Below are 18,120 nucleotides of genomic sequence, written 5' to 3'. Positions count from 1 at the left end.
ACCAACCAAATACCTGCAACGAGTGTAGAGACTTTTAACGAGTGTAGACACCTGTCAGCTGATGTTTGTGTGTTTGACTCCAGCTTTAGAGCTCGTCACTGCACGTAGCGGGGACCGTGTCCTGATGACCTCACAGTGGCTGGCACGGCTGCAGCCTGGGTGGGACGTCAGGTGGACTCACCTGCATCTGGTGATGTCACTGAGTAGCAATGTGGAGCAGTGTCACCACAAACGCTGCAGACAGCAGAGTGACGGCTCGCTGTTGTTCTCACATGTACAGAGTCAGGATGCAGGACGCTACAGCATGGAGGTGTTTGATGCCAGTGGGCAGAGACAACTGAATGAAACCTTCCTGCTGAAGGTGGAGGAGGCGGGGATCGATAAACACGGTATATAATATAATTAGCTATACAATGTTTATAAGCATGTAAAAAATATTTACAGTAACAGCACTGTCTGTCTGCAGGGGGCAGCAGTGTGTTGGTGGGTGTGCTCATGTTCCTCCTACTCGTCTTTATCGTCGTCTTCATCGTCGTCTTCATGCTCAGGAGGAGGAGGAGACGTCAGAGAACGAGTCCGACAGGTACATCAGCCAATCAGCCAATCAACAGCCTGATCTGTGACATGATCATTTTAATTTGATTATTTATATTAAATTATGATCTAATGAATGAATTATAATCTGCTCTCTTGGTGCAGCTCCTTTGCAGGAAAATGTGTATATAGTGATGCATGGTCACCATGGCAACAAGACGAAGAATGTGGAGGATACCCAGGATAGAGAGGAGTCTCATTATGGTAACACACATACACACAAACACACACGCTAAAAGATGCTAACATGCTAACTCATTCTCCTCTCAACAGTACATTGTTATCCTGTGGTTTCCATGGAAACACAAATCACAGGGCAGAAGTCTGTGGATGAAGAAGACATCTACGTGTGAAGACGACCAATCAGAGCTAACCTTATGGTAACCTGGACACATATGCTCACCTGTATGATGTCATCACCTGCTGATGTGTAAATGTGTTTACATGAATCATAAACGTAGATCATCGTCAGTTTGTTCACGACTAATAAAGTTTTATTGACAGAGCTGTAAGGACTGAATCAGTGGTCGGAAATACACAGACAAATAAATCTCTCCTGTTCAACAAATACTTTGATGGTTGCCTCCGCCTCTTTGACTTTCTGGAGATGGTTCAACTTGTTTGTCCGTCTCAGCACCCGTAGGTGTATATGAAAATAAAACTTTCTGTTGAGTCGATGACAGACTTTATTGATTGGATGAATACAGAGTTTGGTTGTTTTCTCACTTTAAATAATTGAACTCAGATAAAACGCCAGCAGGTTGATACAGTGGGCTGTAGGGGGCACTGTGTGAGAACACAACACAGTGATTTACAGTTCAGAGCTTTAATAAAAAGTTTATTATTATTAAGAAAAAATATTCTTTAAACGATTAATAATATAAACACTACACTGCTATATGTATAGATATAAGTTCAATCATGAGTTTAACTGATACCCCATTCATAAAAAATAACTAAAAAACCCCTCTTCCTCTTTTCTTTATAAAGCTGTGATCTGCTCCTCCTCTTTTCTTTATAAAGCTGTGATCTGCTCCTCCTCCTCCTCCTCCTCCTCCTCCTCCTGTCTCTGCCCTCCTCCGGGTGTCTGTACAGATATTTATATCTCATTATTAAAGCATTCAAAAACTTTCAGGGGAAATATTGATCGTTCTTCGTGTTGTTATGGATAGCAGCATGCTAACGTTAGGGTTAGAACCATTACTACACCATTATAACACCATTACTACAACATTATTAATCAGTATTACACCATTATAACACCATTATTACACCATTATAACACCATTATTACAGCATTACTACAACATACCATAACATGTTATATGCACGTTATGGTATGAATAAAACTACGTCATACATTAATAGTATTATAGTAATACAATTATTTATGACATATTCATAACATTTCTTTCATTCATCATCATGACACTGATGTTGTCAGTTGATATAACACACAACTCCTAAAACACCGTCTGTTCTCCACAGCCTATCACCTCCCTGAACTCTGTCTCTCCATTGTGCTACATCAGCTGTTACCTGTCTCAGGTGTTTCTGATCTTTGTCTTCCCCCTCCACCATGCGAAGCGTCCTAGGGTCGCTCTCTAAAGCCAATCTATGATTATTATTTATGTGTTAATAACTTCACATGTGACTGACCAGGAAGAGCAGTGTGTGGTGGATGATGAACTCTCGGGTCAGACGGAGAAGGTCCTGGTTCATGGTCTGAAACAGAGTGGGGACCAAAACCACAGCCAGGTTGTGAGCAGACATCTTGTTTACCTGAGAGAACACCTGGACCCTGAGGAGGACAAGAACACACAACAGGTCTTTATCACTCTGTGAGGACAATTAGATATTATACAATTTTAACACGAGTACAAGATATAGCTGCCAGTATACTTAATCACAAATAATCTCATGCTATTATGTTATGTTAGGAGCACCGTAGAAAGTCCTCCTTACTTTATATCAAAATAAAATCAGGGTTTTAGCCAAACAGGAAGGACGAAACTATCTTAAGGAATTACAAAATAAAAGCACTGAATGTGTTAAATTGTGATTAAATAATTCATAGTAGCATAGCCCTAAGATAAAGATAAAGAAAGATAAAGAAATAAAAGTGTGTGTGTGTGTGTGTGTGTGTGTGTGTGCGTTACATGTAAAAGTGTCCAAAAAGTGCATTCAGTGTTGCTCGGTTGTCATCAGGAAGATGCCGTAGCAACCGTCTGTAGGCTGAAAACCTGGAGAGTTCATCTGAAACAGCTGAGAGAGAAGAACTGTCAGTAAAACTACAGCACTACTACCTGTTAATACTACCTGTTAATACTACAGCACTACTACCTGTTAATACTACAGCACTACTACCTGTTAATACTATAGCACTACTACCTGTTAATACTACCTGTTAATACTACAGCACTACTACCTGTTAATACTACCTGTTAATACTACAGCACTACTACCTGTTAATACTACAGCACTACTACCTGTTAATACTACAGCACTACTACCTGTTAATACTACAGCACTACTACCTGTTAATACTACCTGTTAATACTACAGCACTACTACCTGTTAATACTACAGCACTACTACCTGTTAATACTACAGCACTACTACCTGTTAATACTACAGCACTACTACCTGTTAATACTACAGCACTACTACCTGTTAATACTACAGCACTACTACCTGTTAATACTACCTGTTAATACTACAGCACTACTACCTGTTAATACTACCTGTTAATACTACAGCACTACTTTATGTATATGTACTAAGCCGGTCTCTTTAATTATTAGTACTAACCTGCAGCATGCTGCCATTGTTGTAGCTCTTTGTCAGGGATTAGACTCTGCTGCTGGCGGACATATTGTTTGAGGGCGGAGCCAGCATCTAACACACCTTGCTCATCACTCTCCAGAGGGGCGGAGCTAGGTGATGTCATAAGAGCCTCCATTAACCTGATGACTTTGGTGGCGATGCCACAGCGCCGGTAAATGCCCTCCACTTTCAGACCTGACACACACACACACACACACACACATACAAACACACACACTAGGTGAGTTGTGTATTGTTTTTGTGTAGTTGTGTAGTCGTGTAGTTGTGTAGTTGTGTAGATGTTAGAGCACACACTGACCATGAGCAGTGACGTGGGAGATGCAGCGTTCGATGGCGGCGGGGACTGACCCCCTGCAGCCCATGTCCATCACTGGGTACAGAGAGGGACGGGCTGAGCTGTGATTGGCTGTAGGATGCTGTGGAGCTGCTTTCTGATTGGTCAGAGCTCTCTGCAGGTGGTCAAACCAGGACTGACAGCTGTGCTGCTCCTCAAAACGCACTGACACACTCCTGCTGAGAACAACAACAACCAACCTATGATACCTATACCTGTGCTTAGCTCGACCGATCAGCATACAGGAATCACTTCATGTTTTGTAGTCCATATAAAACAACAGTTTATATGAACTCATTCACCAGTAATAGTAACATTTGTCTCTGTAGCCTCTTTACCAATCAGCAACTTCCGGTGTTTAAAAATTAAGCCGGTGCTGAAGTGTAAAATCCTGCAGTTCCTCGAGTGTCCACTAGAGGCTGGCTGCAGAAGCACAGGAAGTCACATACACACCCATTCAAAAAAGCCTGTTTTTTACAGCAGAGATTAACATGTTTACAGCCTGGTTCAAAAAACCAAATAGGTCTGATTATCTCATGTCTCGATCGACACACAGGTACGGGGGGTGAATGTTTTGATGACTCACCCGTTTTAATTTGATGAAGATTTAAGAGGGTCATTTATAGACTAAAGGAAATCCGGCTGTTATTAGACGTTTAATGGTAAATCCTCCTCGTCTGCAGAGTGACCCACAGAGAAGTGGTGGTGTCATTGTTCTGATCCTCCATAAGAGGGACACACACACACACACACACGTAGCGCTGTTCTGCCCTGACAGCTCTGAGTTTATGTGTATGTGAAGCTTGCCCTGTGTTTTTACACCCTGTGCCTCTCTCTCTTTGTTAACAACATAGATCCTCACTGTGACACTGATTTCACGTTGTGGAGGATTTAATGTGTAACAGAGAAGTAATGACAGCAGAGCTTTGTTACGAAGCTGTGCTGGAGACGAAATGGGAAAATCTGTGTGTGTGTCTGTTACACACCTGTCTGTGGTTGCTAAGGTGATAATGTTTTCAGATGGATCCATCTCTGTAAGAGAAAACACAGATGTGATCAAAGACTTTTTTAAACTGATAATAAACTATTATTCTTCAGGTTTTAATAAACACATGTCCTCTCTGTCCGACTGTTAATGTGAATATTTATAATATAAAAAAATAATAATATAAAATAATAATATATAATAATAATAATTAGTTAGTTAACGTACTGCTTTATTATAGTCTGAAATTGAAGTATAAGATGAGACACAATTATAACACTTAGCAATGTTTTCATAAACTCTTGGAGTGTCTGAGGTGCGAACATGGAATAAATTGTTACCATGGTTACTGAGCGTGCTCAGTTCCATCCTCACAGTCTGCTGCTTGTGTTTGTTGACAGGATGAATGCTGACTCCCTCCTCCCACAGTAACAACCAGGCATCAAAGAAAAACGAGGCTTCACCCACTTCAACAACAGACACTTTGCTAGCAGCAGAAGCCCCTCCCACCTCTGCATAAGAGATGCCCGCTGGGAGAATCACCTGAAAACATGAAGACAGGTTGTATGGTAAACTTTTGTTGACGTTACAAAGAGAGTTCAGGTTATATTGATAACAAGTGATTGGTTAACTCAATCTTGAACTTCAGTTAACTCGAAAACTTAAACTCCAGTTAATTTGACCATTTAAACTTCAGTTAACTCGATCGCTTACAAACTTGAGCTCACCTTCAAGATGTGGCTCAGGTGACTCAGCAGCACCTCCTGGTTGTCAGCTGCACAGACCAGCTGATCGCTGAGTGTCACCATCTGAAACTGATAATCCTCTCTGAAACACAAAGGTTTTTATTCAGAGCTGCTGTCTGTTCAGTGTCTCTGCTCTGACAACTCATCTGGTTTTAATTCTTTTTTACTACCTCAAGGAAGATTAATATTTATATGAGCCTGCAGTGACCCAGAGTCTCCACCAGAGGGACCTGTTAAGCAGTTCATCATAAAGTTTGTCTCTTTATCTGTCAGACCTGCAGCAACATTGTGAAACATCTAAATAAAAACTCTTATTCTGCCTAATACCAGGCAGCAAAGTGACTTGATGCTCTACCCATCAAGTGCGGCTGTGATTCAGTGGTAGACTTGGTCTACTCTCAACAGAAGGTCTGGGGTTCGATCCCGCAGACACATGGGGATGTGTGTTTGAGAAAAGACACTTAACCCCAAGTTGCTACTGCTGCTTCAGCGGTGTGTGAATGTGTATGAATAGATGAGTTAATACTGATGGACTCTTTACACAGCGGCATCTACCATCAGTGTGTGAATGTGTGCGAGTTGTCAAAAGACTAGAAAAGAACTTTATCTCAGTATCAGTAGTATTTACCCTTCTTTGAGGAACACAGAGAGAACCTCTCGCAAGTCGAGGACGTCGCACGCTGCAGAGTTGTTTTCTAACGAGAACAGAAAACGATCTTCTTCCAGTTTACCATGAAGCTCCTCCTCCTCTTCCTCAACTGCACACACACACACACACACACACACACACACACAATGAATTTGAATTAGAAGTTTAAAGTGTACACAACTTTCATATATTCAGTTTTATAAAAGCATCAAAGAGAATCTGGAACTTTTTTGTCCTCTGAGAGCCACCGTACAATCGCTACCATGACTCAGAATCACAGAGAGGCAATACAAGTTATACACTAACAGTAATATTTACTAATATAAACTCTTTGTGCTGATTAAAATTCATATAGGTGAGTCACCCTACCTGAGGGGGCGTAGTCAAGCCTCCTATTAGTCGACTGTGGCAGGTATGGCGGGACCACTTAAAAAAAAGCAGAATAAACACACCTGAATAAAGAATGACATCCAGGTATTTCAAACAGTAAATCTGAGTGACCACACCCACCAGTGATGTCACAGTGTGCTGGAGAACACCAGACTGTTAACCTGTACATAAGGTGAGTACAGCAAGGTGAGAAGACCAACCAAAAGGGTTGTGTTATTGTTACTTTAAGTGTGTGTGTTTCCTGTTTACTTATTGCCTTTGTGTAAAGTGTTTGTATGTTTGTGTGTTACTTGTCTGTGTGTGTTACCTGTTTGTGTGTGTTACCTGTTTGTGTGTGTTACCTGTCTGCTAGTTGTGTGTGTGTTACTTTTTTGTGTGTTACCTGTCTGTGTGTGTTACCTGTTTCTTACCTGTGTACTCATTGAGGCGGAGCAGCTCGGTCTGCAGAGCCTGATTGGCTCTCTCAGCCAGCAGGATGGGGGAGGGGCTTTGAGGGTTTGATTGACACACCTGTAGAGCGGTAACACTGTGCGTTTACATGGGATAGCTTGATAGGATTAAGCCATATACCGATTTGCTACTCAAACGGACAGCTGTCACTTGTCTGAGTAGGCTATATGCCGATCAGAGAATCGTATAACATGACTCCGCTACGTGGCGCTGTACCCCTTTCAACTAGTGGTTATAGAGCCACTTCCGGTTGACCTATACGTCACAGCAACAACAAACTATCTGGCGGCATTCAAACAAAGATGGCGTACGAGGAGATGGACGACGTTACAGCTATGTACATTTCGTGCATTATTTACATTCTAATAATGCATATTAGAAGAACAACAGATCTTTTGGCTGCGGTGATAACAGCAGAAGGACGCCGTTTCCGGCAACAACACTACTATTTATTACGTCGTCTCCTTCCACTTCCGGGTGAAAGCCCCGGCGGAAATTCTTGAGCATGCGCAGAACGCGAAATCCGATTACGATACGATGGCTGAGTTTACATGCCGTTAGTTTGCAGACTATGAACGATTTATCTAGATGTTCTTTTCCGATTATGAGATGTCCATTATGGGCCGATTTTGGTCCGATGTAGGTCGGACTAAAATGTTTACATGCATTTAAAAAGTCCAATCAGCGTCTGATACGATCAGAAATTCGAATATCTAGCGCCATGTAACCCTACTTGACTCAGTTCAACACCTGTATGATTCACACCTGTTGGGATCCCTGACAGGTTTCACTTCACGTTTAATTTTGTTTTATTTTGCTGTGGGTGAGGCGTGTTTGAACTTAAGGTAAAACACGGATACATCATAAATAAACAACATAGTTTATCTATAATAACTTCTCTTTCAAAAACATTTTGATTTGTGTGTGTGTGTGTGTGTGTGTGTGTGTGTGTGTGTGTGTGTGTAGTTAACGGTTATTGATCTATGAGATTAGAGTCATAAATGAACCTTTGCTCCAGAGCAGATCAGAGACATCGTTTCTTCTACATCGTCTCCACACACCACCTGACGTAGCCTCTGAAACGCACACACACACACACACACACACACACACACACACACACACACACACACACACACACACACACACACACACACACACACACACACACACACACACACACACACACACACAATATTGAAGTTAATTATTAGCTGATGTTTCTTGATGTGTTAAACATGAACGTGAATGTTTTAGTCTCTTATGAAAGTTGAACTCTAACATGAAAACTGTGAAAGTTAACGAGTCTGAGTCTCTGAGGGTAACAAGACTCACCTGATCCATTAGAGGGCGTGACGAGGCCAGAGCGTGGACTCGTTTGTAGCGCCCCCTGCTGTATTTATCCTGGATGAACCTGGACCTCTCCTCATCCGACGAGTCCGGACGCAGCTGCTCCAACGCCGGCACCGCTGGAGCCCACACCTGATTGGCCAGCCTGTTACCGTAGGCAACAAACAGCTGGGAGAAGAAAAGGTTAAAGGTTATGAATTGTGTTTACCTATATGAGTCATCCCACCCTTACCTTCTGTCAACCCTCACCTGTATGAGTGGTTCAGTCCCCCTCACCTGTATGAGTGGTTCAGTCCCCCCTCACCTATATAAGTGGTTCATTCTCACCCTCACCTGTATGAGAGTCCCCCCACTCACCTGTATGAGTGGTTCTGTTGGCCCTCACCTGTATGAGTGGTTCAGTCCCCCCTCACCTGTATGAGTGTCCCCCCACTCACCTGTATGAGTGGTTCATTCTCACCCTCACCTGTATGAGTGGTTTATTCTCATCCTCACCTGTATGAGTGGTTCATTCTCATCCTCACCTGTATGAGTGGTTCATTCTCACCCTCACCTGTATGAGTGGTTCATTCTCATCCTCACCTGTATGAGTGGTTCATTCTCATCCTCACCTGTATGAGTGGTTCGGTCCACACCTTGTTGTCCATCTTCAGACTGCGGACCTTGGACAGGTTGCTGCCCAGAGCTCGATGCTGACCTAAAAACAGGAGCTGTTAACATCTTGACGTTTGTAAACCAGGTGTGTTCCACTCACTCAGCTCTTTTTCAGCCTCTGTGATTGGTCTGTTAGCTCGTACCTGCACAGGCTTGACAGACGACCAGCAGAAGGTTGACTGACGCCCACTCAGGATTGGCTGAGCCACAGTCACCGCACACTTTGTTGTCCGGGTTTTCCCAAAGACGCAGCGCCACATGACTGCAGGAAAGAGCACTGCGTATAGATGAGGATAGACCCTCCAACCAGGCAGGCAGGTCCTTTGATGAATCAACTGACAGGCTGCAGACATCAAGAAGGGCCAGAGAGACAGAGGGCGGGACCACAGAGAGGAAAGAAATAGAGAACAGGAAGAAGAAAAAAAACAATGTATTAAATATTTGTTATATAGACAGAGAGACAGACAGAGACAGACAGACAGACAGACAGGCAGGCAGGCAGGCAGGCAGGCATGCAGACAGACAGACAGACAGACAGACCCTTACTTGAAGCTCTTGTACGGAGTGATGAGGGTAAACGAGTGTTTTCCTGTAGATTTCACGGTGGCCACGTTCAGAGGGATGGAGAAGGAGGCGATGCCCAGCTGGAAGCCCTCCTTGTTTGGGTAAATCCAGAGGTCATGACCCCATAGTGCGGCATAAACTCGGCTCCGTGGGTCCTTGATTGTGATTTGTCCATGCAGCTCTGGGGGGGCAGGACTTGGCTGGCCTCGAGATGCCAGCAGAGATGTGACCCAGCCTTCATGAACCTCTGAAAAAACCAGAAGAAGAATTAAGAATTATCAAATGCCAACCTGATCCTGCAAAACATCTCCACAGCTAAACGCTTGCTCAAACTCAGCAGCAGTGTTTGAAGTGGAGCATATAAGCCACGTCATGTTTCATTTCTCCTGCAGCTGGACATGGAGCAGAGCTGCTTCACAGCTGGTCCTCAGTGCTGTAGGACAACCTGCCTGACCCAGTTGACATACCTGACAGGTTTGCGTGTGCCAGTAGGGTGATTATTAAAGAGTGTAGAGGGTGCAGTACCCCAGCAGCACGTATCTCACCGTCACTATGAGCCATGAAGTCATAATGTTTCTTCCTGAAGTAAACCGAGAATCTGCCTTTATCCTGTTTCTTTATGTTGGTGATACTGGAGACATGAAAGAGCAGCTCACTGAAACGGTCCTGTCAACGAAACAAACACAGCCCTCAATACACAGACAGACAGACAGACAGACAGACAGACAGACAGGCAGACTGACAGATAGACAGGCAGACTGACAGACAGACAGACAGATATACAGGCAGACAGACAGACAGACAGACAGATATACAGAGAGACAGACAGACAGACAGATATACAGGCAGACAGACAGACAGACAGATATACAGGCAGACAGACAGACAGACAGACAGACAGACTGACAGAGAGACAGACACACAGACAGACAGGCAGACAGACAGGCAGACAGACATGCAGGCAGAAAGACAGACAGATATACAGGCAGACAGACAGACAGACAGACAGATATACAGGCAGACAGACAGGTAGACAGACAGACAGACAGGCAGACTGACAGAGAGACAGGCAGACTGACAGACAGACAGATATACAGGCAGACAGACAGAGACAGACAGACAGACTGACAGAGAGACAGACAGACAGGCAGACCGACAGAGAGACAGACAGACAGACAGATATACAGGCAGACAGACAGGTAGACAGACAGACAGATATACAGGCAGACAGACAGGTAGACAGACAGACAGGCAGACAGACTGACAGAGAGACAGACAGACAGGCAGACTGACAGAGAGACAGACAGACAGACAGATATACAGGCAGACAGACAGGTAGACAGACAGACAGACAGATATACAGGCAGACAGACAGGTAGACAGACAGACAGACAGACAGACAGACAGACAGGCAGACAGATATGCAGGCAGAAAGACAGGCAGGCAGACAGGTACGATATACTGACTTACTGTACGTTTTTTCCACAGGGACATCAGCTGTCCATCCAACGATGCCCATAAAACATTGTGTCTGTTAGAGAAACACAGAAAACATGAAGCCTGTTCATCTATCCGTCATCCAACCATCCATGTATCAGTCCCTCATTCTATCTATCTATCTATCTATCTATCTATCTATCTATCTATCTATCTATCTATCCCTCATCCATCCATCTGTGTTGGATGTATTTACCTGAAGCCCTTCCAGACGTCCAGCCAGCTTGATCGAACCACTGCACTGTGTGGCGTTGAGCCCTTGCTGCCTCCTTTCTTCCTGGACACTCTGATGGTGGCGGCTCTGCAGGACAAACACACTCAAGGTCTTTAACTGCACAAAGTTCAACACATTGTGATCACATGGACCTTTTAGAGGTAGTTCTGAACTGGTAAAGTCAAATATTGTGAGATCTGGAAGACAAAGAAAAACAAGCTAAAGCTTTGTTTCTACTGAAGGGAGATGAAAGAGGACTTATAGTCACTAAGAACTAAAGGTTCATAGAGCTAGTTGTTGACTGTTTTCACTGATGTCTAAAGACTTGTAAAGATAAGTAGTCATCTGATGTGAGAAAGATTCTTCTGAGTGCTGTGAATACTCAACCAGAGAACTGTTCAGGGCTGCAGGCTGAGCCCCAAAGTCACCTTCAGAGCATTCAGTCCTAACCACAGAGACCTTATAACAAAGTCCCCAGAAGTCTGGACTTATAGTGAACAGAAATGGAGCTGTGGGCTTATTTAAAAATGTACCTTGGGGTCTTTTGTTTCAGAGGCTTTCCTGACATAGGCAGGGGAGGAGGCGGGGCCGGCCGGGTGGGGATCAGACGACCTGAAGGACTGAGTGGGTTGCTGCCAAACATGGAAATTAAAGAAGAGTTAGCTGCTGAGGACGTTAGCATGTTAGCAGTAACTGTAACAGTAACTTTGTTCATACCTGTTGGAGTTAGCCGTAATGGCAGCAGGATCTCCATCTGTTGGACCGCCTGCGCCAGAGTGGGCGGAGCTTACTCCTGGATCTTCTTCCTCATTGGAAGAGTCAGTATCAATTTCGTCCTGGCTCGCCCAACAAGCCATAATGGTGACATACGGATCCTCTCCTCTCGGAATCAGACTGGCTGTGGGGTCAACACAAGGAGGACACCTTCCTCCATTTGTGGGTTCAGCAGCTCCCTCTAGCGGAGGTAATGTGACACCTGAGTTCTGGTCTAAAGTCGATATCACCAGCTGTGACAGAGCCCCAACATCTGGACACATGAGGACAGAAGACAGCGCTCAGCCAATAAGGAAAAAAGTGTTTGTTAGTGTGTTGCCCTCTTCTGCCAATGGGTGTGAACCCTCTGCAACCTTTGCTTGTTGTTTATTTTTCTCTTTCTCTGAGTGTGTGTACAGAAATGTTTAGTGGAGTATTGACCCCTAATGAACCGCCCTCTGAGCGCTTCATTTATTGTTAACTAAACACAATTTAAGAACTCAAAGCAGCAGATGATGTTTTAAACATGGAAGACCAAAAGGACTGGGTCTTTGGGATTTGGGAGAGTCCCCAGGGCTGGGACAGCTGACAGATGAGACCCGTCAAAAATGTCTCGGTCAATCTAAAGTCCAGATTCCTCTGACTGAGCACGGTTTTGAACATTGATTTTTCTCAAATGTAATGAAGACATACTGCAGACTACAAACCTGGCCAAGTGTGCAAACTTTGACCCCAGACTTCCAAGGGTCACCAAAACGTCTGTTGCTAAAGCCCAATAAGAAGAAGACTTAGGATCAACAAGGGGAAGTCTACAAAACTCTGACGTAAGTCTATCTGCGTTGGATGAGTGTAGCCCTGAGTACAGACTGATGCAGTCTGAACTGTAGTTAACCTTCATCAGCACTGACGGACTGCATGTTTATTAAAAAGCAGGGTGTTGTGTTCAGGTTGTCAGTTATGGTCTTTCCTTGGTTTCCCTGAGCTGCTGTATCATCACTAAGTGGTTTTAGTTGTAAATCTAGATCTTATTGCCGCTAGATTACTCCTGAAATGACCTAAAGGATTGTTTATAGGACAGCCAAAAGGCGGTTAGCCATTTTTGTATGTTTACATCTCATCGCTCTGTAGAAGGAACAGTATGTGAACATCGTGTTATTTCATAATGAAGTCACACGTGTACTACAGCGTTTTCAGTCCTTTTCATGGATCGGCATGCACGGTGGTTGTTACCAAAGTGCTGTTGTCCGAACGAGGAACTTTCTGAGAAGTTTCTGTTTTAAATGAATTGTTATCGTGTTAACGGGGCCTAATATAGTTGAAGTTGAGTTGAGAAAGAAACTGATCACAGACCTCTGAGGCCTGAGGACTAATCAGAGTTTAAAGAACAGTTTGCCATGTGGGGACTAACGCCTTAAAAATCAGAAACTACTGTGACTGACTTTAACCAGGTTTACTCTCTAAACAAAGCGCCACTGAAATCGTCTCTGTTCACTGATTGGCTGATTGATTGATTAATTAAATGATTGGGTACTGTACCTGTGTTAGGGTCTCCAGCAATACTCTGCAGTGAAGGGGGCGGGGCTGAGGGCGTGGCCTGGGTCATCATGGAGCTGTCAGCTGGATTCGCCACACTGCTAACAATTCCTGCTAAACTTGGTATGTTAGCTAAAGAGCTAACAATGCTGTCTAAGTTAGTAGCACCTTTTTTAGAATCAGGTACAGATAAAGGTGTGTTGGTGGAGGAGGAGTTCATTGTAACAGCAGCTGGGTTAGCAACAGTGCTAGCAGCTCCTGCTAAGCTAGGTATGTTGGTGGCTATGCTGTTCACCATGGTGTCTATGGAGGGGGGGGCAGACGGGGCCAGGGGGACAGTCGGGGCTGGGGAGGAGCCACCGATGAAGTTTGCAAATCCAGCCAATGACGGGATGTTGGTGGCGATGATGTCAGTGATGCCTGCCAGAGTCGGGAAGACGACGCCATTGTGAGGAGGAAGAGGAGGGGCTTCATCACCTGAGGGAAAGGATGCATTGACATCATCATCAGACATCAGCTGACACACCTGACAATCAAAGAAACTAAATTGTGTGTCAATATAAAAAGAGTAAAGCTCTGAAGACTGGTGCTGGTAAGATTAAGATTTACTGACAGATTTACTTTTATTGATCCCTGCAAGGGGAAATTTCAGTTTTTACACTCTGTAAGTCATGAACACACACATAGGCTGAAATATACACACATGCAGAAACAGGATCCTATGGACATGCACTAATGGAGAGAAGCCAGGGTGACGGAGCGGCCCACAGCGGGCGCTCCTGAGCTGATGGTGGGGAGGGGGTTTGGTGCCTTGCTCAAGGGCACCTCGGCAGTGCTCAGGAGGTGATCTGGCACCTCTCCAGCTACCAGACCAACTTCCATATTTGGTCTGCACCGGGACTTGAACAGGCGACCCTCCAGTTCTCAACCCAAGTCCCTACAGACTGAGCTACTGCCGCCCCATGTATGTGCTTATGAAATAAATTGACTGAGGTTAAAACACAAATTCATGTCATCGACATAGAGTTCAAATCAGACGCTCCCTGAGCCTGTGAAAGACTATTTCTCTTCAGACACAGATTTCAATTGAAAAGTTGAAACAGGACTAAGCTAAGATGATCTCATCAGCAGTCACAGGACAAACTGGTTTTAGAACATCCACAACAAACCGGTTCAACGGTTCAGACTAAAACCAGCAGCAACGCGTCAGACTTCACTCAAAAAGAAGAGGCTCCACAGTCACACTGCATACCTGTGCTCAGGTGATCTCCATTAGAGGATGCAGGTAGCAGGTCATTCTCACCAACCAGGTTTCTAAAAATAGCACACAAAGTTTGATAAAAAATGGTGTCTAATGTATTTATGCGGATAAACAGGTGAACTTACTTGTCCAGAGAGGAGGCAGAGCCTGGACCGTCCCTCATATAAAGATTCCGAGGCTTTGGGACAGGAGGAGGAGTCATCTGATGGAGACAGAGACTATGAGTCATCAAGTTTAATTAACCTATCAGTGATGATGTCAACTCTTTGGTCCAATCAGATCACATGACAATAGAGGATAAGTTGAGACAGACAGACAGGTGTAACATCAGACACACAGGTGTAACTACAGACAGACAGGTGTAACTACAGACAGACATGTGTAACTACAGACAGACAGGTGTAACAACAGACAGACAGACAGGTGTACCTACAGACAGGTGTAACTACAGACAGACAGGTGTAACTGCACTCAAACAGACAGGTGTAACTACAGACAGACTGGTGTAACTACAGGCAGACAGTGGTAACTACAGACAGACAGACAGGTGTAACTACAGACAGGTGTAACTATAGACATACAGGTGTAACTTCACTCAGACAGAGAGGTGTTATTATAGACAGACAGGTGTAACTACAGACAGACAGGTGTTACTACAGACAGACAGGTGTAACTACAGACAGACAGGTGTTACTACAGACAGACAGACAGACAGGTGTTACTCTAGACACACAGGTGTAACTACAGACAGACAGGTGTAACTACAGAAAGGCAGGTGTAACCACACAAACATGTGGAACTACAGACACACAGTTGTAACTACTGACAGGTGTGACTACACACAGACAGGTGGGACTACAGACACACAGGTGGAACTAAACTAAGGCAGACAGGTATAACTACAGACACAGGTGTAACTACAGGCAGACAGGTGTAGCTACAGACCGATAGGTGTTATAATAGACGGACAGGTGTGACAACAGACTGACAGGTGGAATTACAGACAGAGAGGTGTTACAGATAGACAGGTGTTACTACACTCACACAGGTGCAACTACAGACAGACATACAGACAGGTGGAACTACAGACAGACAGACATACAGACAGGTGGAACTACAGACAGACAGACAGACAGACAGACAGACAGACAGGTGGAACTACAGAAAGAGAGGTGTTACAGATACATATGTGTTACTACACTCACACAGGTGTAACTACAGACAGACAGACAGACATACAGACACTCACACAGGTGCAACTACAGACAGACAGACAGGTGGAACTACAGAAAGAGGTGTTACAGATAGACAGGTGTTACTACAGACACAAAGGTGTAACTACACTCACACAGGTGCAACTACAGACAGACAGACAGGTGGAACTACAGACAGACAGGTGGAACTACAGACAGACAGACAGACAGGTGGAACTACAGACAGACAGACAGACAGGCAGACAGACAGACAGACAGGTGGAACTACAGAAAGAGGTGTAACTACAGACAGACAGACAGGTGGAACTACAGAAAGAGAGGTGTAACTACAGACAGACAGACAGGTGGAACTACAGAAAGAGAGGTGTAACTACAGACAGGTGTAATTAGAGGTAGGTGTATCTACAGACACAAAGGTGTAACTACACTCACACAGGTGCAACTACAGACAGACAGACAGGTGTAACTACAGACAGACAGGTGTAACTACAGACAGACAGACAGACAGGTGGAACTACAGAAAGAGAGATGGAACTACAGACAGGTGTAATTAGAGGTAGGTGTATCTACAGACAGCCAGGTGTTACAGACAGACAGGTGTAACTACAGACACACAGGTGTCACTACAGACACACAGGTGAGACTACACACAGACAGGTGTAACTACAGAACGATAGGTGTTATAATAGACGGACAGGTGGAACTACAGACAGACAGGTGCCACTACAGACACAACTTAATAACATTTGAAAGAATGAAACTTAAACTTCAGATGAAGAAACAACAAAACAAAAAAGAAAATCATGGTGTTCTTACCGTAACAAAAAATCCTCAACCACCGACACCCGGGGCTCCTGCTGCTCACCACGACGTCTGTTTACCTGTACCTGTCTGACTGTCGCTCGTCTGACTGTTCACTCGTCTGACTGTTCACTCGTCTGACTGTTCACCTGCATTTGAAGTCCAGCTTTCAGTTTCAAATGTTGACGCCTCAGCTCCACCTGCACTATAAAAAACGTATCAGTCACATTGTGTGTGTGTGTGTGTGTGTGTGTGTGTGTGTGTGTGTGTGTGTGTGTGTGTGTGTGTGTGTGTGTGTGTGTGTGTGTGTGTGTGTGTGTGTGTGTGTAAGATGCAGCATACCTGAGCTCTTTGTCTCAGCTGTTATTTTCTGTGAATGTTTTTACAGTGCATTCAGCAACATGTCACTGGTCCAACCTGCTGCAGGAATGTAGGTGTGTGTGTGTGTGTGTGTGTGTGTGTGTGTGTGTGTGTGTGTGTGTGTGTGTGTGTGTGTGTGTGTGTGTCTGTGTGTGAGAGAGAGATCTTTGGCCTCAGATCATTTGGAGGCCGTTCTTTTTGTTTCTTTTCCTTTTTTCAAACTTTATTTAAACCGGTTGTATTTTTTTCTGCAGCATCACTTAATGATTTCAAACTTGATTTAAATTGTCAGTGAGTTTTTACAGAGTGGTCGTCCTCTCAGTCACAATAATCTTCATTTTAAAACCTGATGAAAAAGAAAAATCACTGAAGTTTGAAGAACAGAATTAAGTCACATGTTTTTAAAGACGTGTGTCAGACTCACTCAGAATAAAGACTCCCAGCTTCACCAGCTAACTTGGCTACTGGTGTTTCAACGCTACAAGCTGTCAGCATGTTCTTGTCAGGATTTCATCTGGTTAAGTATTTTGTTTCTTTCAGAGTTTAGATTTTGTTCATGTTTTAATTCTTAGTCTTCCCTGGTGTTACTTGTTTCCCTTGTGTGTTTCTTTATCTTAATGTTACCTAGATAGTGTTTAATGTGTTATTATGTCATTTCCTATCCTTGTGTCCCTCTATGTTCTAGTGTGTATTATTGTTGTTACATTCCTAAGTTCTCTGTCATTAGTGTTCCCTGATTTATGTTGTAGTTCTTTGTCATGTTTCTAGTCTTAAATTTATTCCTGCCTCTGTGGGTCTTTTTCAAACCAGCCACTACATCCTCTCCCTACCCACTACCTCTCCGTTTGCGCGTCCTCACGGAGGGTCCGCCATATTAAGTCTGTCCCAAACCAACTAGCGGGGAGTGGTAGTGGATTATAAAAC

The 18,120-nt window shown here is 44.1% G+C and overlaps 1 protein-coding gene and 1 long non-coding RNA gene across 6 annotated transcripts; one reads left to right on the top strand and one right to left on the bottom strand.

The window, feature by feature from the left end:
• The first annotated feature begins 616 nt into the window (after positions 1-616).
• On the top strand, positions 617-1,106 carry LOC132988398 (uncharacterized). The gene is made up of 2 exons (XR_009675808.1): positions 617-798; positions 868-1,106. It is a non-coding gene; the product is annotated as an uncharacterized LOC132988398 (long non-coding RNA).
• LOC132988388 (arf-GAP with Rho-GAP domain, ANK repeat and PH domain-containing protein 1) lies at positions 1,063-17,197 on the bottom strand. 5 transcript variants are annotated; one of them, XM_061055759.1, is made up of 27 exons: positions 17,179-17,197; positions 16,852-17,041; positions 14,947-15,023; positions 14,813-14,874; positions 13,564-14,037; positions 11,992-12,301; positions 11,808-11,906; positions 11,257-11,361; positions 11,034-11,094; positions 10,109-10,229; positions 9,546-9,810; positions 9,143-9,342; positions 8,979-9,042; positions 8,595-8,616; positions 8,331-8,513; positions 8,003-8,071; positions 6,956-7,055; positions 6,525-6,581; positions 6,135-6,264; positions 5,489-5,588; positions 5,102-5,303; positions 4,762-4,807; positions 3,740-3,954; positions 3,406-3,615; positions 2,754-2,859; positions 2,254-2,395; positions 1,063-1,681 (listed from the first exon to the last, which is right to left on the bottom strand). In XM_061055759.1, the coding sequence occupies exons 3-27, from the start codon at positions 15,021-15,023 to the stop codon at positions 1,610-1,612; spliced, it is 3,492 nt and encodes a 1,163-aa protein (XP_060911742.1). In that variant the 5' UTR covers positions 16,852-17,041; positions 17,179-17,197; the 3' UTR covers positions 1,063-1,609. The 5 variants fall into 5 exon arrangements, with proteins under 5 accessions (XP_060911742.1, XP_060911740.1, XP_060911743.1 ...); XM_061055757.1 differs by lacking the exon at positions 17,179-17,197 and having other exon boundaries at positions 16,852-17,081; XM_061055760.1 differs by lacking the exon at positions 17,179-17,197 and having other exon boundaries at positions 3,740-3,951; positions 16,852-17,080.
• Between the last annotated feature and the right edge of the window lie 923 nt (positions 17,198-18,120).

This window comes from Labrus mixtus, chromosome 14 (assembly GCF_963584025.1).
Source record: "Labrus mixtus chromosome 14, fLabMix1.1, whole genome shotgun sequence".
Lineage (NCBI taxonomy): Eukaryota > Metazoa > Chordata > Actinopteri > Labriformes > Labridae > Labrus > Labrus mixtus.
This window is presented reverse-complemented; position numbering and strand designations above follow the sequence as displayed.

What these genes read in the sequence shown, in the direction of transcription:
- LOC132988388 (XM_061055759.1), bottom strand. Translation starts at nt 15,023, where the DNA reads ATGACTCCTCCTCCTGTCCCAAAGCCTCGGAATCTTTATATGAGGGAC. An exon ending in TGGAGATCACCTGAGCACAG is followed by an intron (nt 14,038 to 14,812) that starts GTATGCAGTGTG and finishes CCTTTCCCTCAG; the next exon opens with GTGATGAAGCCCCTCCTCTT. An exon ending in CTGAAGATGGACAACAAGGT is followed by an intron (nt 8,617 to 8,978) that starts GTGGACCGAACC and finishes CATACAGGTGAG; the next exon opens with GGGGACTGAACCACTCATAC.